The sequence below is a fragment of the Ceratotherium simum genome, chromosome 14 (genome assembly GCF_057802395.1).
Source record: "Ceratotherium simum simum isolate JZ-2026a chromosome 14, ASM5780239v1, whole genome shotgun sequence".
Classification (NCBI taxonomy): Eukaryota; Metazoa; Chordata; class Mammalia; order Perissodactyla; family Rhinocerotidae; genus Ceratotherium; species Ceratotherium simum.
The window spans coordinates 1,015,830-1,042,294 of NC_141913.1; the positions used below are offsets into that span (position 1 = coordinate 1,015,830).

General features: G+C 39.7%; 1 protein-coding gene across 1 annotated transcript; it reads right to left on the reverse strand.

Annotated features, from left to right (window-relative positions):
* Positions 1-1,755: 1,755 nt before the first annotated feature.
* LOC101400134 (cytochrome c oxidase subunit 4 isoform 1, mitochondrial-like) lies at positions 1,756-25,910 on the reverse strand. The gene is made up of 4 exons (XM_004421129.3): positions 25,817-25,910; positions 24,793-24,886; positions 2,544-2,715; positions 1,756-2,283 (listed from the first exon to the last, which is right to left on the reverse strand). Exons 1-4 carry the CDS (start codon positions 25,908-25,910, stop codon positions 1,756-1,758), a joined length of 888 nt encoding a protein of 295 aa, XP_004421186.1.
* Between the last annotated feature and the right edge of the window lie 555 nt (positions 25,911-26,465).

Here is a 26,465-nt window from a genome sequence, read left to right on the forward strand (position 1 = left end):
ACACTGAGCCTGATCTCCTTCAAATCCTATCCTTTGGCCTTGGTCAGAGGCAAAAGCGCATTGAGATCGCTTAGAAAAAAGGCAACTTTATCAGACAGAATCAGGGTTCTTTCTGCACCTCAAAGTCCAGAAGCACAGCCTGACCTTGCAAGGCACTGGGACCTATCACTTCAGGTGCTCCAGTCTCTCAAGTCCTTTCTGCTCTCTTTTGTACACTGTCTGTCTCTGCCTCAGCAGATATACATGGCTGAACCCAGCCACTTCAGGCCCAACTTCATATCACTTCCAGTTCAAGCACCTAACAGATTGATTTGCTTTGCTGAATTCCTGGGAGAGAAACATTAGTTGGCCCAGCTTAACTCACATATCTACTCTTAACCTGTAAGCTGGCAGGGACACATATTCAAAATGTTGTAGATGCTCACACCCAGCACAGGTGTAGCATAGGATAGGCAGATACCCCAAAAGCTGCCTTCCTCAAAAACCTTCCAGGGTCTCCTTGGCCTGTGGTTCCACGTTTAGACATTACCCTAAACCCTTCAAGGCCAGATGCTCTGCCCCACATAACCCAACCAGCTCCAGCTCCCACTCCATCTCGGTGGACAAGAGACTCCCTATTCTCAGAAGTCTTATCCAGGAACACTCTTCTAGCGAGGCCTTTTCTGAGTATTGGAACATGATGTATCTTTGAGGATTCAGCACTGATGAAATCTCTTCCATGAAGAATTTATATCAATTTTGTTGCTTTGCTTCTTTTCTTCTACATACCCATAGCATTTTGTTTCTACATCTATATTGTATTTATATTATTTTGGTTTTTACTATAATTATTTGTTAGGTTATATGTAACTCGGATAACTATGGTTTTCTGAAGAAGAGGATCCATGTCTTTTAAGTTAGTGTTTAAATTTTGGGGGCTTGCTTTCAGTTTTAGTCCTTTTTCAAAAAAAAATTTTTTTCAGAAAAATGCAAGAGGTAATGCAATTAACACCTATGTATCTACCAATCAGAAGGAACATTTGTTAACACTTATAAAGCGTTATTGACATTTTTTAAGAAACCAAACATTATATATAAAGTTGAAGTCCTTTATCATCCCGTCATTCGTCTCTCTCTGCCTCCTTTTCCCGAGGCAACCACTATTATGAATTTGGTGCATATCCTTTTACTACAAGCCTTTATCCTTACGATTTCTGAGTTTTGTGTCTTTTAAAGAAATCTTTCTTTTACTCAAGGGTATAAAAGATATTTTTTAAAATATTTTTTAATCTTAGTATATTAGTTAGGACCTCAAGTCCATATTTGAACTGTCGGGGATCATGGGCAGACTTAATTTGCTCCCAACTCTAATGGCAATGCTTCTAAAGTTAAAGTTACTATGTTTACTGTAGGCCCTTGTAGACACCCTTTTCCAGGTAAACGAAATTCCACTATCTTTTGTTACCAAGTGTTTTTTGTTCATTTGTTTTTACATGAACAAGTTTGGATATTATCAGATGCCCATTCAACTTCTATTGAGAAAGTTACTTTTTTTCTCTTTCATAATGACATTTCTTTTTGGGGGAGGAGGGAGAAACCTATTGTATTTCAAATAACAGACATTTCCATTTAGTTATCTAAGAAACAATGATGAAGGATTTCACGTAAATTGCTCATTTATTAGCGCTGGTTCACGACATAATGGTTCCAGTAAACATGCTGAGCCGCGTGGAGGTGACGGAAAAGGTGAGGTTGGGATACGGTGACGGCGGGTTCTTATTTCTTCCACTTGTTCCTGTCGTAGTCCCACTTGGCAGAGAAGCCCTGGATGGGGCTGACCGTCATGTGGAGCATCCTCGTGGTCTGCTTGGCCGCCCACGCCCCTTCAGAGCTGTGCGGGACGGGGCCGTGCACACAGTGCTTCTCCCAGATCAGGAGGAGAGCAGCGAAGCCGATGAAGAACGTGGCAGCGCCCGCAACCGTCTTCCACTCGTTCGTGCTCCTGCTCATTTCAGCAAAGCTCTCGCTGGACTTACTGCGACGCAATTCAACTTGCTCATCAGTGGAGAGGCTGCTCCAGGGGGCCTTCTCCGTCTCTTTCAAGGCTTTCTGGCTGGCGGACAGGTTCTTGACGTGGGCCACATCAGGCAAGGGATAGTCACGACGGTCGACACAATTGGGGAGAGCACAGTCTTCACTCTTCACAACACTTCCATGTGCTCGTGCACACACCGAGGTGGACGTTGCTCGCTTGCCAGCTAGGCTAAAACTCTGTAGCCGACACCCTGCCGCCGCGACCGCCCTCTACGCCCGGCTGCCCGCGACCGGGAGCCATAATGACTTACTGCATAGATTGTATTCCTTTATTTCTGAGAGTGTCTTAAACATACTTATTTTAGAGTCATTTTGATGTTGTCCTCTTATTTGTTCTTTATTACTGGTAAATTCATCTTCCACTTTTGGTTTATTGACTGTTTTTCTCAGTGTTAATTACCTTTGGAAGCTTAAATAGAGATCTGTTTTCCCCTGGCCCTCTCTCCGCGCCGCCCCTCTTTTGCCTCCACCTGGTTCTCGCCTTCTTGTCCAGATTCAGGTCTTTTCTTGGCAGCCCTGGCCTTCTCTTCTACCGTGATGTGGAGGGTACTGTAGACAGAGTCACCAACACAGTGAGGACCTTCCTCTTCTGGCTGCACTGCAAGGATGCAGCAAAAATCGCAGTTTTCAGGCTCCTTTAAGCTAGGAGAGAGCACCCAAACCCTAGTTTTAAATATCGTGTCTGGCTCCAGTCCTCCGTCATGCACAAACTGTCATTCATCTCTGATATTTCCAGACGCAGAAGCTCCTAGTGTTACCCGCTGCATTCCCCTGTGTATTTGTATTGGTGTTTATTTCTAGAACATGAAAATGAGTGCCTTCTCATTTTAATTTGTTTTAGCGGCTTTGTTTGGATCGGGATGGGTACTTCAAAGATTAATTCAGTGACTTTTCCAAGTTTCCATTTCTAATTTGACTTTATTTCCCTCTCAGCACCTTGCACAGTTCTTTGCACATGTGAAAAGTGCAAAGTTTCTGGAATTGAACCCGCTTCATCATGTTCAAGAGCAAGCTGAGTGAATGCTCATCAGAAATATACTGTGGAGGAAATTCATTCATCAATATAGGCTTAACCTGGATGAACTTGAAGCCTTTCTGTGTTGCGGATTCCATATTTACATGAATAAAGTGCCTCTGAAGAAAAGTAGGCATATTCAAACAATTGCCAGAACAATTACCAAGTGCTCAATAAATACTTGAAGATGACAAGGGTGATATAAGAAGAATTGCTGTGTCTACAATTCAACCTTCAGGAACCTATTTAATATTTCTTATGTATGCTTTCATTATTATGTCTTCAGATTTTTCTTTCTCTGTCTGCCTTCACTAATCATTGTCATGGTGAAATGTATGCAAGTAACTAGCCTATTTATCTGGGGTTATAGTCTACTCTTTAATCATCATTTTATTTCTCAAGCTAAATTAATTCACCTCCCTTCCACCTTTTATTTCCTTTCACTTTAGTTCTTGTCTCTGTTTAGTGCCAACTCTTTAGTCTCTGGCGTATAGAGTGACCCAGATGCTACGAAATAGAGCTCTAGACACGCAACTTGATAACCTCCATCTTCCAAAAAAAACCTAACTGCCCTTTTTGAATCTTCCATTATCTTACCTTGCGTTCCAACTCAACACATAAATCTTGATGCTCAGACTGGTTTCTATTATAGAGTTCCAACCCACAGGCTAGTGCTCTGCTCTCATCTTTCTTCCACAGGCTCTAATTTAAGCCTGGAAACAAACCACGACCAAAATAAATGAATAGGAAATATGAATCAAAAGTTGGGACTCCTACTTTATCACTAACAGTCTTAATAATCAAACTAAATTTTTCATGTGTACAAGACCAATAAGCCAGAGTACCACACATTGATTTGTGCTCATTGAATTGCTCCATTGTTTACTCAGCATGTAGATAAGGTCTAACACTCTACTTATATTTTACTGTACTTTTATACTATATTCCAATAGTATTTGCAACATTTTTGTGCAATAATCTTCATACAAGCTTTGGTCAACATTTATCCACGTGTTTCTTCTTATTCATCATTACATTCCATTTTAAGCTCTGAGGGAAAATTTTAAGTAGCAAATTGTGCAAATTGCAGACGTACAATATTGGCCTTTTATCATATTGTCAATGCCCCTTTAGGGCTTTCTTTCTAAATATTTCACTCAGTCTTAATATCATCTCTTACTACATTGAGTTATTAGCATAATTTTTTCTTTATAAACGGAAAAAATAATTATTTTTTCTATAGTTTTCCATTTTTTCTAGAATGTTGCTAATTAGGTTTCACTGATTTCTGACAATCCAACTTTGAGAACATCTTATCTTAAATAACCAGATATCTAATGGCAAAACTTTTAGCGGCATTCTTTGTAGGTTAACAAAGAAAGATATTATGAAGCAAAAGTTAATACTGTATATTATTTTTCACCAAGAAGTCTAATGTTTGGAAACAGTGTATTAAACTATATATAAATTCTTTTCTAATAATAAGTATCAACATCCTTTACCTTGAAAAAGATTTGCTGATTTCATTTTCTTTTTGAAAAACAAAAAGGTTAAGTGTAAAGACAATCTTATGAGCAAAGCAAACATCAGCTCTTCTCCCTCCTTCCATGGCTTTAATGCTGTCATTCAAACCCTCCCACTCAGGGTGTACTCTGGAGCCCGGGGTCCCAGACAGGGGTTGGTTTCCCCTGGAGGGGTGGGCAACCATGTGCTGAAAGTCTACCAATTCACAGTTATCTTCCTGGAATCTTGGTTTTTCTCTAGCTTTGGCAGGAGATAGAATTAAATTATTTAAGTGATGACTTAAAACATTATTTTCATATTAAAATAAACATGGATACATTATGGAGTAGGGGCAAAATCTGCCTGGATTTTTAAGATAGAACAGGAGACTTTAAAAATAATTTTTCTCTTATGGAAAAATTATTCACATCTTCTCTGTCTCAGAGAGCTAATTTTGTTTTTCTAATATAACCTTTTTGTTAGAATTTTACCTCCTCTATAATTTCCTTCATGCATTCATTTATAACAAAAGATTTTTGGCAAGGGAACTAAGCTAGATTTTTTGTGCGTTATTTGTTCCTTTGACTCATATGCATTTTGATCCAGGTGGAAGATCAACCTTAGCTATGGCACAGAATGACCTATGGAAATGTACGTGAAATACAGGTTTGTAGCTCATGGTGACATGATTGTTATAAACTATTCTAGTTAGTGTTATGTGAATGGATTTAACATTTTATTGTGCAGCAGCTATATTCTTTATAAAATAAGAAACTAATAAACAACTATTACCATTGTAAAATTTTAATGTGGTGTATTCAGACTGGGCATATCTATTAGGGAAAAATGTTGTTCCCCAGTACATCATGTGGTTGCGTGCCTAGAGGATGAACAGTGTTGGAAGACCAAAGGAAGGTGTTTTCTCCTCACACCTCATGGGCAGAAACGTGTTTGTTTATTCATAAAACCATTACACTACTGACAAAATCCCTGTGGTTGTTTTATTAAGGAATATAGGTCAATTTAGGCAACTGTAAAGGAAAGAATAAGAATCCAATAAACTCGACTCAATTTATTTGTTTCCCTCCAAATTCTCTTCTTATCTTTACCAAATATTGTTGTTTTTGCATAGTGGAAATCATGAAATCAGGAAATGGTGTGTTCTGCTCTTTCAAATTAATTTCAATTTATATTTCCATATGGTTTTCACAGTTGACATTTTTACAACTCTGCTTTATAAAATTAATTTTATTTCATATTTCCATGTGTCAGCATGAGCACACAGTTGACATTTTTATAGCTCTGCAGTGATCTTATGTTGTAATATGACTTTCTTGCTTAGCCATCTCCTATTCTTAGACATTTGGGTTTTCTCTGATGTATTTTTGTTTTTGCAATCATAAATAGCATGAGATTAAATATTTCTAAGTAAATAACTTCTTAATCTGTTTATTTCCTTGGAGAATGTTCCATAGAGCAGGATTATTGTGCCAAATCGTATCCAATAGTTTCATAGCTCATCATGTTTTTTATCCAGAAAAACTAAAACAATTGACCATGTAATCAAAACATTTAAAATTTATGTCATTCTCAGATCCGACAGCAGTGGCATTTTATAATTTCTATTTATTTAGTAAATAGGTATCTAATGGTATCTTAATGTTGCTAAAATTTCTGTTTATTAAACAACCACAGGGATATGGATTAATCGGTGTGATGATTTCTTGAGTTCCCTATTTTTGAATGCTCAGTTCATTTCCTTTAACCAATAATCACATGGAGTTTGAGTGTTAGCAGTTATAAATTTGTCTCAGTTATTTGCACGTTTTAGAAAGCAAGCTTTTACAAAAGAGTATCAAATGTATCAAGCACACAGAAATGTATAGAAAAAATATAAAACATACCCCCAAAACACCACATAGACCTATATAAATTTAGCATTTTGCCATATTTGTTAGTTTTTGTTTGTTTTGATTTTTACGAGGGGATATATTTGATGCCCCCTGTGTAACCCTCCTCAATGCAGGCCCCTTCCCTCCCTCTCTAAAGCTAAGCATCCCTCCAGATGTAGCATTTACTATAACCATGCACAGTTTTATACTATTCCTATATATATATGTAAACATAAAACATATATGATATGGCTTGCATGTTCTAAAACTTTAGTTAAATGGAATTTTCTGTACGTATCATGCTTTAATTTTGTTTTTTTATGTTAAAATATGCTATTTACATTTCATTCTCTTTGAAACATGTAGATCTAGTGTTATTATTTTAGCTTTTGTATATTATTCCCAATTATCAGGTCAGTTTCTAATTTTTTTGAGATTACAAACCATAACTCAATAAACATTCTCCGGCATTTCTTTTTCTGCTCATTTCTCTTGCATCTTTTTTCTGCTCGAATATATACTTATGATGTATGTACATATGTAAATATACCTATATGTATGCATGTATCTATGTGTGTATACATACATGTATACACTCATACTATGTATATACCTAGAAGTGACATGGTTGAGTTATTACTCAGTTGCTTTGCAAAATCGTTACAGTTTTTCACCAACCCATGAATTTTACATTTCCCTGAGTACAAGTAAGGTTGAAGATCTTTCTTGTTTCTTCCTCTGTCATTTTTCTGTGCACCTAGTTTGATCATTCTTCTGTTGAAAAGTTTTGTCATTTTTCGTAATGTCTGTGGGTCTTTACGCTTTCGATACAAATCCTTTGCAGCTTATGTGCATCACAGGTATTTTATTCTAATCTATGGCTTACATTTTCAGTGTATAGTGTTTTTTGATGCAAGGGAGTTTTTAATTTTAGAGAAGTTACATTTTTTCCATCTTTTCTTAAGTATATCTTGTGTTTTTGATATCTTCTCTAAGAAACTTGAAGTCATAAAGATATTTTCCCATGTTTTGATTTTCATGCTTAGTTGTTGAATCTACCTGAAGATTGATTTGAGTTCTTGGTGTATGTGGTGGAGAGCCACATGTTTTCCATTATGGATAATCAGTTGTCTTCAAAACCGTTTATTGAGACCTACCTTTCCCCACTAGTTTGTGATTTCTGTCATCTGTCTGACTGCCATATATATGATTGTGCTTTGGGGCTCTTTCTTCTGGTTCATTGGTGTATTAGTCTTTCACCAAACTTTAGCATTATTATATGTGATAGGAACCTCCCCCCTCTTTGTTTTTCTTCAAAAAAAAATTTTTTTTTTTTTTTGTGAGGAAGATTCACCCTGAGCTAACATCTATTGCCAATCTTCCTCTATTTTGTATGTGGGTCGCTGCCACAGCATGGCTGACAAGTGTTGTATGTCCGCACCCGGGATCCGAATCCATGAATCCATGCCGTGGAAGTGGAGTGCACCAAAGTTAACTACTACGCCACCAGGCCGGCCCCAGTTCTTCTTCAAAATTTTAATGTCAATTCTTGGTTCTTGTCTCCTCCATATATATCTCTGATATCGAGTTCCAGGAAAAAAAAGTGAATTTATTTTATGCATCAATTTGAAGAGAATGGCCAATTCTAGAATTTTGAGTTCTTACAATGTCTTGGGAATATTGAGGATAGTGTATATCCATTCCTGAAGCTGGTGGTTGGCTGGCTTCAGTTCCTGGCTCCAGGCTGTGTCTGTCCTGCCCCCTGTCTAGGCCCATAGCTTGCGAAAATTCACAGATTAAAGTGGTGGGCAGCAACTCTTTCCTTCAGTCTCCTTTCAGAGTGTGAGAGCCCCTCCCCAGCCTGCCCTGGCTCTCTACAAGTGAAAGCTCTTCAGCCCCTCTCCGCCTCTCACAAACTGGACTCTGTGGCCACCACCTCCTCCTTCCAGAACCAGAGCAAATTTAATGGTTGTCTTCATCACTATTCGCTGCTCTGAAGTGCTCTTAAAGTTTTCCGCTCAGGGGTTTTGCTTGTTTATGATCTTGGATTTTCTTTTGGTTTTATATTTTTATTCTTTTTCCATTTGTTGCTAAGTGTTTGAAGCTAAGGGAGTATTTCAAAGCGCAGACTCAGTGTGCCGTGTGGTGAACAATAAAATTTTTGTTTTATTTGTGATATAAAAATATCAATTTCCTTCTTATTTTGTTACATTTTTACTTTATAATTGAATTTATCCAACAGGATTATTCATCTTTTTTTTTTTTTTTTTTTAGTGAGATTGGCCCTGGGATAACATCCAGGCCCAATCTTCCTCTATCTTTATATGTGGGACGCCTGCCACAGCATGGCTTGATGAGTGGTGTGTAGGTCATGCCCAGGATCCGAACCTGTGAACCATGGGCCGCTGAAGCAGAGCATGCAAACTTAGCCACTAGCCCACCAGCGCTACCCTAGATTATTCATCTTTAATGTTAAGCTCTATTATTCAATAGTCACGTGTTTACATCCATCTCAGAACCAGAATAAACAAATATGCATAAACAGATATCTGGTTTATTGGGAATTTAGCTGTATTTTTTAGTGTGTATGTGACCTTGAGGGAGTTACTTTATTTCTCTATACTTCAGTTTCCTTTTCTGTAAAACACATATTGTAACAATGTCTACTTCACAGGGCTATTGAGCTGCTGTATATAAATGAGTTAATGCATATTAAGCATTGAGAACTGTGCTAGACACCTTGTAAGGTCTCTACGTGTTTATTGTTGTTGTTATAACTAACTCTACTAGTTCTCTTAATTTAGTCTTTTTAGTTAGGAGTAGAATATTTGTCTCTTTTTTGTTCTTATGTTCCTTTCTTTCCCCAAAGGGATTTTAATTTTTTTTTAACAAAATCTTATGTTCAAGTTGAAATAATTCCCAAGAATCAAATGTTTTGCCATTGCCATGAATGGAATCTCTTTTATTTTCTACCTTTGTGTTGCTTCTATAAAGGTATGCAATAATTTTTTTGTATTTGTATCCCTGCAACTTTGCTGAATATGTTTATTCTAAAGATTTTTTTTTAGTGATTTTTTTGGAGTCTATAAGTCTATATTCATATCATAATAATGATAGCTACAATTTATTGAACTCTGTGTACAGATACTGTACTAGGATTATACAGTAAACTCTTTATTATTCATAAAATAAAACTTCTGTGTCAGTTTAGGATTAGATTCAACTGTGAATGCCAAAAATCCAAAAGAATAGTGGCCTAAACAAGACAAATATTAATTTTTTTCCCATATAACTGAAGACCAGAGTCAGGCTGTATAAGGTTGTATGATTGCTCCAGAGTCATCAGGGGCCAAGATTCCTCTATCACATTACTCCGCCATCCTCAACACATTGCTTCTACCTCATGGTTCAAGAGGGTTGCTTGGGTGCCAGTCATCACTTCCAAACCAAGTATATCCCTGTTGGGAAATTGTTTTATAACTGATGTCTTTGTAACTGATGGCCTAAATAATTAATAGTACTCCCTGCCTAGGCACCAAGTTGATGACTGACACCAATAGATTGCACGCAAGTTTGGTTGTGTGTACTTAAACAAAGAGAATATTCCTTGAATTCTTACTAGATTGCCTCATCTCATCTTCACAGCAACTCTTTGAGATAGAAATTATTATCCCCATTTTACAGACGAAGAAGTAGAATTTAAGAAATCCAGAGATCACAAAACCCTCAGGTGGTTGATACAGGATTCGAGCAGGACTTCTGAATCAAGGTGAGAGCACTGGATCTCTTAAAATTCATTATTATACAGGAGTTATCTCATAAACAATAGAATAGCAGTCTTGAATAAGGACTTGGAAACAATGGAATTAATTTAAAATAATTTTTAAAAATACTGCAGGTGATTATTTATATACGCTTACTAAACTGTTGACACAGGCATGTATGTTTACTTGTTATGGGCTGAATTGCGTCCCCACAGCATTCATATGGTGAAGTCCTGACCCCTAGTGCCTCAGAATGTGACTGTGTTTGAAGACGGGGCCTTCAAAGAGGTAACTGAGGTAAGATGAGTTAATATGGGTGGGCCCTGATCCAACATGACTGTGCTCTTAAATGAAGAGACTAGGACACAAACAACACGCAGACTGAGGGACGACCCTGTGAGGACACAGTGAGAAGGCGGCCCTCTGCAAGCCCAGGAGAGAGGCCTCAGGAGAACCCAAACCTGCGGACACCTTGACCTCGGACCTCCAGCCTCCAGAACTGTGAGAAATACATTTCTGTTGTTTAAACTACCCAGTCCGTGATATTTTGTGATAGCAGCCCTGGCAAACTAATACCTTTCTTTCCATTAAAGTTGGTAAACTCTCTTTTCCTAGAGACCAGCTCTCATCTTTCTGGGCCTCCAAGCCCTCTCCTAGGTGGTATTAGGAAAACTCCCCTGAAGAAGTTTAGGAGGAGAATAAACATTTGTAAAATGCCTGTTCTGTGCTACATACTAATACATTTATTGAGAACTTACTGCATTCCATATACCCAGCTAAGCACTTTACATATATTTTTTTTTTTAAAGATTTTATTTATTTATTTTTTTCCCTCCAAAGCCCCAGTAGATTGTTGTACGTCATAGTTGCACATCCTTCTAGTTGCTGCATGTGGGATGCGGCCTCAGCATGGCCAGAGAAGCGGTGCGTCGGTGCGCGCCCGGGATCCGAACCCAGGCCGCCAGCAGCGGAGCGCGCGCACCCAACCGCCAAGCTACGGGGCCGGCCCAGCACTTTACATATATTATTTCATTAAATCTTCCACACAAACCAGCAAGTAAAGTAATTTGCCCAAAGTCCTATAGCCAAAAAGTGACGGAGCCAGAGTGTGAAGCCAGACAGTCTGACTGCACAGCCGCTGTGCTATGCTGCCCTCCCCACCTCCACTCCTTCTGGCAGGGCCCAGGGCGTCTCATTGGTGAGCGCGGGGCTTTTGCCACTTCTGCCCCTCCTCTGCTGCGGAGTTGACATATCCTTGCACTGTGCGTCCTTTTACATCCGCTGCCTGCCTTGCTCTCTTCAACGCTCCTTCCCTGCTCCTTCTTTCGCAAAAGTTTTTCTTCCCCTGCTGGGCCAGGGGAAAGGGCTTTGCTATTTTAGAAAAGATGCTTCTGCCATTTGAACTATTGTTTCCTTGGCAGGACACATCTTTTACAGCATTTGAAATCCTTGAACACTTTCCTTTCCTGCTACATATGGGTTACTGTTACTTATAGCATCTCTTCTTTCCACACATTTAAATAGAATCCTCTTCCCCTCCCCACTCCGTTTTGTTTTGCAAGTTGATTTATGCTCCTTGGGTTACATTATCTGATATGCTAACAATTCTTCTGGAAATAATGATACCATAATAGATGGTCCATGCCTCCATCTTCAGAGCTGCATCACTGATTATTTTTGAAAGTGGATGAAAACATCAAATAGCTCAATCTAGTTTACTTTTATGTATGGGGAAAAAGACTCAATTTCATTTTACTATCAGCTGTGTTTTAAAAAATATCATTAAATGCTGATCATATCTTTTATAACTTATACAGACCTGCAATATGTCTCAGAATGGCTATGAACTACATTTCTGAGGAACTTTATGTCAGTGGAACAATATGAGGCTGGCAAAGCATGCTAATAAATTGGATTCTGTCCCTATTTTAAGTTTTTTCCCCCTCACTACTATTTTGGTAGATATATTCAGACATACCTTAAACAAAATTTCCTCATAAACAACATTCTAAATCTGGTGTAAGAGGCAGCACAGTATAGTAGAAAGAAGTTTAACCTGGGGAAACAGAAGATCTTGAATTCTGAATGACCTTGGGCAAGTCATTTAAATTCTCCAGCCCTGAATTTATCCTATATAATTAGAAAATTAGAATTAAAAATTTTAAAGGCCCTTCTAACTCTAAAGTTGATTCAGTGTGGACAAAACTAAATTTCTAAAAGAAACACTAATAAATTATATGCATTTTTGAAGAATGAAATAAATATTAGTACAGGAAGAACGTAAAGATTACTTAGTAATCTTTTTACTGGTTACTCCACCGCATTTTGACTGATACACTGTAAGAGAGTTGAAATGGTCCCTTTTCTGTTGTGAAAATGTTCAACTTAATATGCACATTTAATAACTAATCATTAATCGTATGCTTTCTGTCCTATATGTATCCTTCAATAACATGAAAGCAGGAACAGTGTAATTACCAAGTTTTCTGAACATGCAAATTAACATGCTTTCTCCAGCACTCAGCTAACTAAGAAAGTGTGATGTGGACACCAGGGACAATGGAGCCTCTTATCAACAATACAATTATTACAAAAGAAGTAAACCCCTGAGAAAGAGAAGTAGGAATACATTGTCTCAAAAGGAAACGTACATGGCAGGGTAGTATTTGGCATATTAATTACCTTAGGGGCTTCAATGCATTTCTGTTCTTGTGTTCCTGGGACCTCCCCTTTTTGACTGCTGGATGTAGGTCTTTTGTGCTCCAAAGAAGAGAGACCTCAAAATTCTTAGTTTTTATTTTAGGAGGTGGAAGACAAACAAAATACTTGGTCCAGGTGTAAGCTGACAGCTCTCTTGTCTGCACCTAGCAGAGAGAAGCAATCCCTGGGCTGACCCCCAGAAGTAATTCTGAGAAGGGAGCCCTGTGCTTTGCTGCCCTCAACCAAGGCCAGTTTAGCTCCAGAAAGTGTGTGCACTGTGTGGATTCAATGAGAAAGCCCCCAGAAAATTTGGAGAGCCCAAGGTAGAGGTGACTTTTAAGGCTCAGGAGAGTGGCTAAAACAAGCCAGATGTGAGATTCTCCCTCCATTCTGCAGCACCTATAGAGTGGTGGTGGCAGCTCTAGGCTAAGACAGGCTTAGGAGAGTCCCTCTGAAGGGTGTGGGAGAGATCCTAAAGCTTCCTGCCATCCCCAAAAAGGGGCATGAATGATGTGAGGGAAGGCTGATGCACCCAAAGGAACCTTGGGGTCAGGTGGGAGAAGACTACATCCATGGAACACTGGCTTCCACAGTGGGGCTGCAGACCGCTAAGCAGGTGTCAACCCTGGTAGGTGTCAATGGGAGGAATGGCCCCAGCCAGGCCCCAGGCAGAATGGGTTGTGGCTCAGCAGATGCCAGCAGATGAAAGAACAAGCTGAGTACAGCAGAGGCCTTGTGCCACCCCACTCCCTGTCCTCCTTCCACTGTACCTCCCCAGGGCCATGACTCCATAGCTGACCTCAAAATGGAATGTCCCTCAGGAAGAAGGCAAAATCATGAATTAACTGAAGTTTAAATGTGAAATATCAGGAAATACCAGAGAAATGACCACAATTTCTGTCATTAGGCAGAATAATACCTGGAAATGTAGGTTAAGTCCCATTATTAGAAAAATAATGAAAGTTATACATGTGTACATACCTGCAAATATGGAGTGAAAACATTGTTCACAACACACAAGGACACTGTGTGTTGTCTACACAGCTCTGGAGCAAAATTTTAGAACTTGGGTGACTATCTTAAGAACAAATTTTGTCCAATGGTGACAACATCCATGAAGTAAGGAACATCCTTTTTTGAAATTTTTTGGGGCTTTTAACCACTAGATATTCATTTCTCTCTAATTATAAATTAATAAATTATAGTTTTTAGATTATGATTGTATTCTTTTGCTAGGGTAACAAAGTACCACAAACCAGGTGGCTTAAACAACAGAGATGTATTGTCTCACAGTTCTGGAGGCTAGAAGTCCAAGATCAAGGTGTTGGCAGGAATGGTTCCTTCTGAGGGCTACGAGGGAAAAATCTGTTCCAGGACTCTCTCCTTGGCTTGTAGATGGCCATCTTCTCCCCATGTCCTCTCTTCACATTGTCTTTCCTCTGTGCATATCTGTCTCTTTGTCCAAATTTCTATTTTTTGTAAAGACACAAGTCAGATTGGATTATGGCCCACCTAAAGACCTCATCCTAACTTAACCATGTCTGCAATGGTCCTATTTCCAAATAAGGTCACATTCTGAGATACTCGAGTTTAGGACTTCACCATATGAATTTCAAAAGGACACAATTCAACTCATAACAAGGATGATCTAGTTGGTGATAATTAGGTGATCAGAAAAAGTGTTTGTTGGGTTTCCATGATTTCTGTTACTGTATATTTTCCACAAGGATGCACTAAAATTAATATCACAGAAGAAAATAAAAAGTGGTATTAATTTCTTGTTTAATTCAATTTAAGCGAGAAGCATATTATTTCTGATTTAATTTTCCTTGAAAATAAAAATAGTCATCAGTATAAAAGTATTTGTGTGTCTCTTGGTGACTCTAAGACACTACCATTTTTAGTGACACCATTATTTTGTGTACTACTAATAAAGAAAGAACTGTGACTTGCTAGTGTGGGAGATTAAAATTGGCCACCCTGAAATATGTCTCCATACCTTGATTATTTTCTCTGACAGACATTTGACTTCCCCAAACTGCCTAAAGAATTTAACATAGAAGACCTATTTTAGGAAGGAGCCACTATCATCCGATGGCTGTAATATAATGTAAAATAGATGTTACGGTAGGAAAGACACCAAGCCCCTCTTATCAAAAATTCTGTCTCTCCCCAGCCACATTCTCTAGGTGGCCCTGAAAAGAGTTCCCAGACAAACATTTACATTTTTAAGGGAAATCTCCATTTGTAAAAGTATCTTGCTCTCTGTACTGGGAAGAGGGGGGATGACCTCATCTCTAGAAACTTATCAATGTGGAAGGGGAGGCCTTAAGTCTGCATAATAACCTTACTCTTGTTTACTGTGCTTTTCTGGTAATCTCCCATAACTGACTGCCCCCACCCACAACATCCTCCTTTGTCTTTAGCTGAAGATAGTATTTAAGATGAGAATCTCTGCCATTTTGTTGAGAAACTCAGTTTCCGTGGTTTCTCCCATGTGTACATGTTATTAAACTTGGTACTATTTTCTCCTGCTAACCTGTCTTTTAATTATTTGGCCAGCCATATGAACCTTGAGGGAAAGGGCGGAGGAGGGGGATTCTCCCTCTTCCCCAACACTAGGCAGTTTCACTTTCCTGGAAAAGTCTTCCCTTGCACCTGCAGGACTTAGTCCTGCTCCAGTCACCATCCTATAGAAGACAGCACCCTCCTCCCCTCTTCCCCATGTGACACACTGCATGTCGGTTTACTTATTGGTTCACTTGCTGTCTTTCTTTCCCCACTAGAATGTAGATTCCACAAGAGCCTATTTTGTTCACTACTCTCTCTCCAGCCCTGAAAAAAAGCCAGACACATAGTAGGCATTCAATGATTATTCTCTGAATTGTTGAATAGATTTTATATCTCAAAGAGAAGTATACGTATGTGCGTGTATGTATACATGTTATGTATACATACATTTTTATTATGTATATTATGAATTATATATTATGTACATAAATAAATATTTTTTGTATGGTTTTCCATTTAGAGATAATTAATACTTCTCTTTGGGAAATTCAAACTGAGTAAAATGATCATATGTCTATGCTCACTTGATAGCAGTGTTGTCCGTAGAGGAGAGTGAATTCTGGTGATTGAAGCTGATAAAGGATTCTTTCTCCCCCACCTCTTTGCCCTTGAGATGCACCACTGTCCCAGGAGAAGGTTGGAGACTAGATATTCAGTGCACGTCAAGCCACAGCCCTGCCCCACCTAATCACCAGGGCACCAGCCTTTGGTTGGCCCGCAGAATGAGCTTTTGAGAGCTAGTTTCTCCTCCAAGGTCTGAGCCAGTCTTAGCCAGACTCCATCTCTGCAGAAATGGACGGGAGAGGGGCACAGGGCATGTGATTTGCCCCATCTTGCTCTCTCTTGGGGACGTTCCAGTTGGCATCACTGCCAATTTTGAGAAAAATTTAAAAGATATGTAAAGAAAGAGCCCCATTAGTGATTTCAAGGGGCGTTTGACACCACTATTACAAAATACATAATAATGATGATGACAGTGCACACACGTGACCATTGACCACAGCACAGGCACTGTGTTAACTTAGGCCATCTCCTGACTCCTCGGAGCAGGCCTCCTCTAGCAGCCTGGATAATGGTCACTAAACATATCAGGTCTTGATGCCTGCAACCTGTAAATGTTGCCTTTTCTGGAAAAGTGATCTCTACAGGTGTGATTAAGTTAAAGAACTTGAGATAGGGAGACGAAGCTGGATTATCAGGATGGGCCCTAAACGCTATTATGTGTGTCTTAATGAGAGGAAGGCAGAGGGAGATTTGACACAGGCAGAAAAGGGGAGGCAATGTGGCCACGAAAGCAGAGGTTGGAATGCCAGCAGCCACCAAAGCTGGAAGAAGCAAGGAACGGATTCTTCCCTAAAACCTCTGGAGGGGTGTGGTCCGTCAATACCCTGATTTGAGACCAGTGATACCAATTTCGAGCTTCTGGCATCCAGAACTGTGAGAAAATTAATTTCTGTTACTTAAGCCACCAAGTTCATGGTAATTTGTTACAACAGCCATGGAAACTAATATATCTATAAAGTGAGGACGAACAGAATCTTCATTTTAAAAAAAGATACCTGGCCCACAGTATGGGAGAAAATATTTGCAAATCATATATCTAATAAAGGATTAATATCCAGAATATATAAACAACTCATATAATTCAACAGTAACAAAACGAACAACCCAATTAAAAATGGACAAAGGACTTGGGTAGATATTTCTCCAAAGAAGATGCACAAATGGCCAAAAAGCACAAGAAAAGAAGTTCAACATCCCTAACCATTAGGGAAATGCAAATCAAAACCACGATGAAATATTGCTTCACACCTGTTAGGATGGCTATCATCAGAAAAACCCAGAAAATACCAAATGTTGGTGAGGATGTGGAGAAACTGGAACACTTGTGTGTTGCTGGTGGGAATGTAAAATGCTACAGCCACTGTGGAAAACAGTATGACAGTTCCTCAAAAAACTAAAAATAGAATTACTATATGATCTAGCAATTTCACTCCTGGGTATGTACACAAAAGAATTCAAAGCAGAGTCTTGGACAGATATTTGCACACCCATGTTCATAGCAGCATTATTCACAAAGGCCAAAAAATGGAAGCAACCCAAGTGTCCATTGACAGATGAATGGATAAACAAAAGTGGTCTATCCATACAATGATATATTATTCACCCTTGAAAAGGAAGGAAATTCTGACACATGCTACAACATGGATGAATCTTGAGGACATTATACTAAGTGAAATAAGCCAGTCATGAAAAAGAAATACTATATGATTCCACTTGTATGAGGAACATAGAGTAGTCAAATTCATAGAGACAGAAAGTAGAATGGTGGTTGCCAGGGGCTGGAGGAGAGTAGGGAATGGAGATTTATTGTTTAATGGGTGCAGAGTTTCAGTTTGGGAAGATAAAAAAAGTTCTGGAGATGGATGAAGGTAATGGTTACACAACAGTGTGAATGTACTTAATGTCACTGAACTGTACACTTTAAAATGGTTAAAATGGTAAATTTTACGTTATGTATATTTACCACAATAAAAAAAGGGATACCTGGGCATAGGGAGATTCAGTAAATCTTTACACAGTTAATAAATTCTATGGCCAAATTAGAAGCCAAGTTTTCTGGCTTAAGAATCTGTGCTCTTAATTTCCAAGTTGTGGTTTTGAGCCAGATCGTGAGGAAAATTTTTATCTTTTATATTTCGCTTTTGAGCAAAACTGAGTAGTGGAATTTCAGAATCAAGGGCGAGATTGTCCTCCTCTAAATATTGGTAAGAATCAAAATGCAATTTTCCAGCCAACTAATGATGCAGGAAACAAATCAATGAGACTTAGGCCACATGGTTTTATAAATTTATTAAGAAGGTATTATTTTCAAGCATAACCATGCCATACTTAATCCTTAATTATGAAGCACATCATAGAATTAGAAAAGTAGAGACTGAGTCGAGAATATCTAACTCAACGGTTTTATCCTTTGGAGGGCAGAGGTCCCCAGATTTAAGAATGTTTTGGAAACCACTAGCTATTTCCTCAAATAAATGCTTGTCTGCATATGCACAGTACAGTTTGCATCTGATGTTAAGAAGGCCACAGAGCCCAAAGACTCTCCCTGCGTGGATCCCCTATATTTCCATGAACTCCACAGTAAGAACCTTTGGTCTTATGGTTCTGCAGATGAAGGGGCACTTTTAATAAAATATGAATCTACAAAACAAAATATTTTTTGAAAGCTGTGGCCCAACACTGAATGGCTACCTTATATTGGAAAGAACACTGGATTTAGAGGAATAAAACAGGTTTAAAATGAGGCCCAGCTCTATGGCTCTTAAACTGACAGCTAAGCCTGGTTTTATGCCTAAGTGAAACCATGCATGTGAAAGGTGTTGTGATTTGTACAGTGTAATACAATCATGGCCCCGTATTCAACTGTGCTCTAGCTTCACTACCAAGAAGAGACATAAACATACTGTGCTTCGGAGAAGCAATGGAATGAACTGGCTGTCCAAGGTCATGTGAAAAATTCAGTGCACGTACTGTATATTTCCAAAGCATTATTTTTTTTTTCTGAATTAGGCACATAGCTGGTATGAAACGGATTTGAATGAAAAAGGCAATTGAACAAGTTTTCCACTTTATTTTATATCTGTTGCTTCAGTCGTAGTCCATCATATTAGAAATGTATTAAAAATTATGGATGACAGGGCTGGCCCCACGGCTTAGTGGTTAAGTGTGCGCCCTCCGCTGCTGGTGGCCCGGGTTTGGATCCTGGGTGCGCACCGATGCACTGCTTGTCAGGCCATGCTGAGGCCGCGTCCCACATACAGCAACTAGAAGGATGTGCAACTATGACATACAACTATCTATTGAGGCTTTGGGGAGAAAAATGGGAAAAAAAAATTATGGATGACTCTGATGTACCTTAATTATTCTTCTGATACACATCGAGTTTTGTTTTCCTATGTAAACACTCACATACATACATATCAACTCACAAATATTTACCAGCTTGTGAAATATTACTAAGGCTACGAGTCACCAAATGTCAAAAGTAGGCCCCAGTTTCAATGATCCTCAAATGAAAGTGAAAAGGAAAAAAGAATTCAGATAAAGCCAACAGCACCAAAAGTGTAATCAGATTTACTTATTCTGTATTAATGGTTATAAATTATTATATTAAATAATAAGCATAGAGAATCTGGGGCTAAAAAAGTATAAAGTATGTGTTTTGTATACTTTTAGCCTACTGTGTATACATTATTGTATTATATATAATATAAACTTACACATCTGGACAATTTAGATTCTGCAAGGTCACTTTTCATTCTTAGCAAAGATGTGTAATGGGCAGCTATTACCTTATTTGCATTTTTTAGAAATTGCAAGGATTTACTAGCAAACACAATTTATAGAAAGATAACAATGACTACACCGTGTTGGTCTGACCGTTTCTAGAAGAGTGCTGTCCTGGAGTGACAAAGTCAACAAACATGCTTGAATAAGGAAATGAGCTCTATTTACTTGGAAGCAGGAGAGCAAATGGCTAAGAATTTGGATTCTAGAGTCAAATTGCTTCAGTTAAAATTCCCCCTTGACCCCTGCTGTTAGTTGTGAGATCCAGAGCCAATGACTTAACATTGTTACCACCCAAGGATGTGGTCGTCTGCCAGCCTCAAGACATGCCAATAGTCAAGAGGCAAGGGGGAAGGAGAGAAAGGACTTTTTTTTTTAAATGGAGACTTTTTTCTAATGTCTTTTATTTATTTATTTATTTTGCTGAGGAAGACTTGCCCTGAGCTAACATCTGTGCCAATCTTCCTTTATTTTGTATGTGGGTCACCGCTACAGCATGGCCACTGACAAGTGGTATAGGTCCACACCCAGGAACTGAATCCAGGCAGCTGAAGTGGAGCATGCTGAACTTAACCACTAGGCCACGGGGCCCAAGCCCCTGAGAAAGGGCTTTTTATTACAGCTTGCTAGCATGGGGGAAGATGGCCAACTAATGTCCAAAAGAACCATCTTACAGAACAAAGACTACAGGCCAGCTATATATTGACCTGGTCTCCAGGTGCAGGAGGCATCTGGTCTCTGGGTGGGGCAGCCATCTGGTCTTAGTTCCTGATAGTCTTTTGTTTTACTGGACATGCATCAGAGATGGAGCAACGCCCTATACTCTGATCTTTCAGTTATCATTGATGACAGCTATCAGCATAGACTCTCTGCCCAGGGGTCATCGAATTCCTAAGGAGCTCAAAAGAACAAAGTTATCAACTTATAGCAGCTGGGAGGGGCCATAAAATCTACAGAGCATGTCAGTTAATCAGAGGTCATTCAAAGTTACAATATGACCTTTGGAGAAATGTCTTTTCAGGTCTTTTGCCCATTTTTTAATTGGGTTGTTAGTTTTATTGTTGTTGAGATGTATGAGTTCTTTATATATTTTGGATATTAACCCCTTGTCAGATTATGGTTTGCAAATATCTTCTCCCAATTTCCTTTGTTGTCTTTTCATTTTGTTGATGGTTTCCTCTGCTGTGCAGAAGCTTTTTAGCTTGATGTAGTCCCATTTGTTTATTTTTTCTAGTGTTTCTCTTGCCTGGTCAGACACGGTACTTGAAAATATGTTGCCAACACGGATGTCAAAGAGCATACTGCCTATGTTTTCTTCTAGAAGTTTCACAGTTTCAGGTCTTACATTCAAGTCTTTAATCCATTTTGAGTTAATTTTTGTGTGTGCTGTAAGATAATGGTCTGCTTTCATTTTTTTGCAGTTTTCCATTTATTGAAGAGACTTTCCTTTCTCCACTGTATGTTCTTGGCTCCCTTGTCGAAAATTAGCTATCCATAGATGTGTGGGTTTATTTAAAGAAGATACACAGATGACCAACAGGCACATGAAAAGTTGTTCAAAATCATTAACTATCACGGAAATGCAAATCAAAACTACAATGAGATAGCACCTCACGCCCGTCAGAATGGCTATAAATAACAAGACAGGAAACAACAGGTGTTGGAGAGGATGTGGAGAGAAGGGAACCCTTATACACTGCTCATGGGAGGGCAAACTGTGCAGCCACTATGGAAAACAGTATGGAGATTCCTCAAAAAGTTAAGAATAGAACTACCATACGATCCAGCTATTCCACTGCTGGGTGTTTATCCAAAGAACATGAAAACACTCATGCATAAAGATACATGCACTCCTGTTTTCATTGCAGCATTAGTCACAATAGCTAAGACCTGGAAGCAGCCTAAGCGCCCATCAAGGGACAAATGGGTAAAGATGTGGTATATATACACAATGGAATACTACTCAGCCATAAGAAACGATGAAATCCAGCCATTTGTGACAACATGGATGGACATTGAGGGTATTATGCTAAGCAGAATGATTCAGAGGGAGAAAGTCAAATACCAAATGATCTCACTCATAAGTAGATCAACAAACAAACAAACACAGCAAGACAGAGATTGGGTGGCTGGTTACCAGAGGGCAAGGGGGGAGGGAGGAAGGCAAAAGGGATGATTAGGCACATGTGTGTGGTGATGGATTGTAGTCTTTGGGTGGTGAACATGATGTAGTCTATGCAGAAATAGAAGTATAATGATGTACACCTCAAATTTATATAATGTTATAAACCAATGTTACTGCAATAAAAAAAGTTAAAAAAACCCCACCAAGTTACAATATGATTTCTTTTCTACAATATGGCTTCCCTTATGTCAACCTTGCGTTAAGCCAGTATCAACATCTCTGTGCCTTAATTTTCCTCTCTGTAGAGAGTCTAATAACAATGCCTGCCCCTATGAAAAGCGGAGCTGTTCTGCCTGAAGATATTTCCCCCGCTGCGGTCTCACCACCCTCAGTGGGGCCACACAGTGGGGCAGGGATCATAGATCCTCTCTGCTCTGGGACCCCACACACGTTAGGGGTCTGCTACCTCTAGCAGGGTTCTCTCCAGGAACCAGGGATCTCACTGTCTCTCTCTTTCTCCTTCCTCCCCTCAAGCCTAAGGACATCACTTTATAGTTTCAGGACTATCTGCTCTACTACTTCCTCTACCCTCGGAATCTTCATCCCTTGAGGGTTTGTGTTTTGTTTTACAAAAGCAGCCAGCCTTGGAACCAGCTAGGTTTTCTGCCCCACCCTACCTCCCCTGAGGCCACGAGCCGGGCTGGGCTCCAGGCTTGGCAGAGCAAATGGGAGGAGGACAGGGGGGCATGGGAAGGAGAAGGACACCATCAAGATATCTAGTCAAGCAGTTTTCTATTTATTAGGTGGTGATTTGACTCTTTTATCTGTCTGCCCCTTCAGACCGTAAATTCCATGAAGGCTGAGTCCACATCATTTCCCTTTGCTATTGTAACCAGGCAGCTCACACAGAAACTGGCAAATGGTAGATACTCAAAAAAGACTCAGGGAATAAATTAACTGCTAGAGCCGCACAGAGAACACTATGAAAACTACTCCTCTGTCCAAACCTTTGACAGAATGACACTGTGACCATCTGGAATTCATGCCCTCTTCTCTAAATCTCACAAATTTCCCTATGTCCCTTTACAGATTTTCCAATGGTTCTCTCTTAACCAGCAGTCAAGTATTACCTTATATCCTAAGATGTCTATTCCTTTTAAATGCCTTCTGTAGAAACGGCTCATCACTAGTCAAAACCCTTTCCTATAGTTCTTGCTATACTTGAGAACACTCAGATTTCATCCCTCTGACAGCTTTTCCATGCATCAAATAATTCAAACTCCTAATCGTATTTTTTTCAAGAACCTAATTTTTCATTACTTTATAACTTTGGCTGTTAGTTTTTTTCTCTGATTTCAGCAAAATTTCTTTGTGTTACTTCCTAAACATAGAGCCCGGAAGTAAAAACAGCTCCTTTATTGCCTGGCTGCATTAACCGTTGCTCTGCATTCCTTCTGAAAACACACCAGCAGGTGCTCACAGCACACTGATTGCTGGGGGCCTGGCTCATGGACCATTCCCTAGAAAAACCGAGATCAAGTTCAAAGCGTGGCTCTGATACTTCCATCTGTGTGAACCTGAGCAAGTGACTTAATGTTGTGCCATCACCATAGCACTGACCTCACTGGGCTGTTGGGTAAATGAGTTAATGCGTTTAGAACAGTGGCTGGCACAAAGCATGGGTTCAATAAATATTACGGATTATTTCTGTTGCTGTGTAGTCATTATTACTACTATTCCTCTCAATCACAAAATAATTTTAAAATTAATTTTAAAATATAGAGTCATAAGGAGGCTGCAGTAGTGGAAAAAGAAAAGAGATTGGTAGGAAAAGGGCACAAAGGCAAGCGGAGACCTTAAAGGTTCTTGCCCACTTCATTAACTCAGTCTAGACTTTATCACTGAGTCTAGTTCATGTCAGATGTTCAGTAAACATTCATTGGATTGGATTAATCCCATTTACCCTCTCACCATCTATATAACCTCTCTCTCAGCAAGCAACTGTTTTTTTACGCAAGTGTTCCCACTGACTAGCCACATAACCAAGGGAAATGTAATTGGCATCTGAGTTTCTGAGTCGTCATTTATCAATTGTTTGAGATGATAGGAATCATAGGTTGAAATGAAAATTAAACAAGATAATGTTCTTGGAATGTTGTATGTGTTCAGTAATGTTCTCTGGTATTAATATTGTTACACAAAGCATGACAGAGACATAGTGATGTGCCGGGGAAGCGAACTTACACAGGCTGAGAAGGTGGCACTCCAAAGATTTTAGTAAGGACTATTTTATATAGTCCTTAGTATAACTGCAGGAGCCACTGCGGAATTCCAATTTGCGGGAATTTTTTTTTTAAGCAAACAACTTTTTAACCTACTGTATTCAATGACCACAGAACAAATTAAGCGTCTGTCTCCCTGGAGGGACTTCCTCGGAGAAAGCTTCCCGTCCCCTCTCCCCAGGGCAGCATTTTACAAGCAATTTGGAGACATTCTAGAATAGTTGCTGGAAGAATGTAACTCGCAGCCAGCGTCTATCTGCACGGGCTCAGGGGACGCGGCCCCGCACAGGTGACGTGAGTTCCCCGTGCGCTCCGAGCGCAGCTCCGGCGTTCAGCGTCCAGGGCCGCGGGGAGCGGGGGCGCTCTCGACTCGGAACTGGCGCTTCCGTCGTCGCGGGCTCGGCGCCCGCAGAGCCAGGCGGGGCGGGGCGCCTGAGACCTGCCGTCGCCCCGGGCCGGCCTCCGGGGCCGCTCGAGTCACCTGCTTCCTGCCGCAACACCGCAATGTGTCCTTCACCTGTGCTGTTTCTGTCTGACGTCGACTAGTGTGGAGTCCTGTAAATATCCTTCTTGTTTAATACGCTGCTCAATTTCCTGCGTCCAGAAGGAAACTGCAGCGTCAACACAGACGTGAAGGTCTTACGTGTAATAGTACCCGTGACTGTAATCCAGCACCGTACCATACCTCACTCATGACCAAGGTCATCCCGAAAATGTGAGGATAGTTCAGCTTTAGAAGATGCTTAAATACTGGTACATCACATCAGGGGATTGAACTCTTAAAAATAATAATCAAGGAATTTGATCATCAGCCCCTCGTCCTAATAAAATCATGCATGGAAATGGGAGTGTAAGGATGCGTTCTCACAGTGATGGAGAATGTAGTTTAAATCAGAAGTGAACATTGTACTTACGGGTAACTACTAAAAACAGTCTCATAAAAATCCAGAATAAAATAAAGGAGCCCAATATTCTGATTATTATTTAATATTTTAGGTAGTTTTTGACAATTACAAGAGGGCATGAAACAAAAATTAGTTGCATAAGTATAGAAAAGGAAAAGGTAAAATTATTACACCTTGTAGGTGGCATAATTTTAAGCCTAGAAGTGGCCAAAGAATCAACTGAGAAATCGTAATATAGTAGATATACTAAAATTAATAGTGTTCATATATATCAGCAATGACCATTTTTTAAAAAATTGCAATTAAGAAAAAGTTTCCGTTCATAGTAGTAACTAACTAGACAGTATGCCTGGGTTCACAGTCTTAACAAAAACTGTTGGGGCCTAAATGAAAAAAAGGCAAAACATGGAGCACTGGAGAGGTTCCAGTGAGTGACGTGATACAAGGGCAGATGGGCCTCGGGGTCCCCGAGGCCACCTGCCCGGCTGACGGCCGGCGGGAGGACCAGAGCAGACCCCAGCCAGCCCAGGCGGCGTTGCGCTCCTCAGACTTGCCAGGCCGGCTTCCCTGCAGGGCTTGGGCAGTCTCCGGCTCCTCCGCCTGGCCCCCTGATCCCCGGAGATCCTCCTAGCTCACTCCCCAGCTGCTCTCCTGCTTCCCCAGAAGCCGCCTTCTCGAGGAGCCGCACTCTGACCATTCTGTTAAAAAGGACAGCACCTGCTGGACCCATCCCCGTTACTGTGCTTCATTTTCTCCACTGCACTTACCACCTTCAAACACACCACATAATTTACTCACTTATTTGCTGTCTTTGCCTACTAATATAAGCTCCATGAGGGCAGGGATGTTTTTAGTCTATATTGTTCACTGCTGTGTGAATGAATGAAACAAAAGATGCATAAATTTTAAAGATAGAAAGAAAAACACCAGAAATGGAACAGTAAATATGCTATGGTAGTGATATTATGAGTGATTATTTTTCTTCTTTTCCAAACTCTTTGTAGCTTGAGTTATTCTTTATTTATTAAAATAATTTATATTTTAAAAGGATTATTTTTCTGCCTAGCTAGCTCATTTCCCAAGTTGTTTGCTAGGAAAAAGGACTATGCAGGGAACAGACAGGCTTATTACACAGGTTAACAACAAAAGCAAGCAATCTATTTTCATTAGGCCTCCTTTTGATGTCATTGTTTTAAATCTTTAGATGTTCTTAATTATAGCTGCTGTCTCTGTCTTGAGACCACATGTTTATCTTCACCTTTTAGTGCCCATCTTTTTTTTTTTC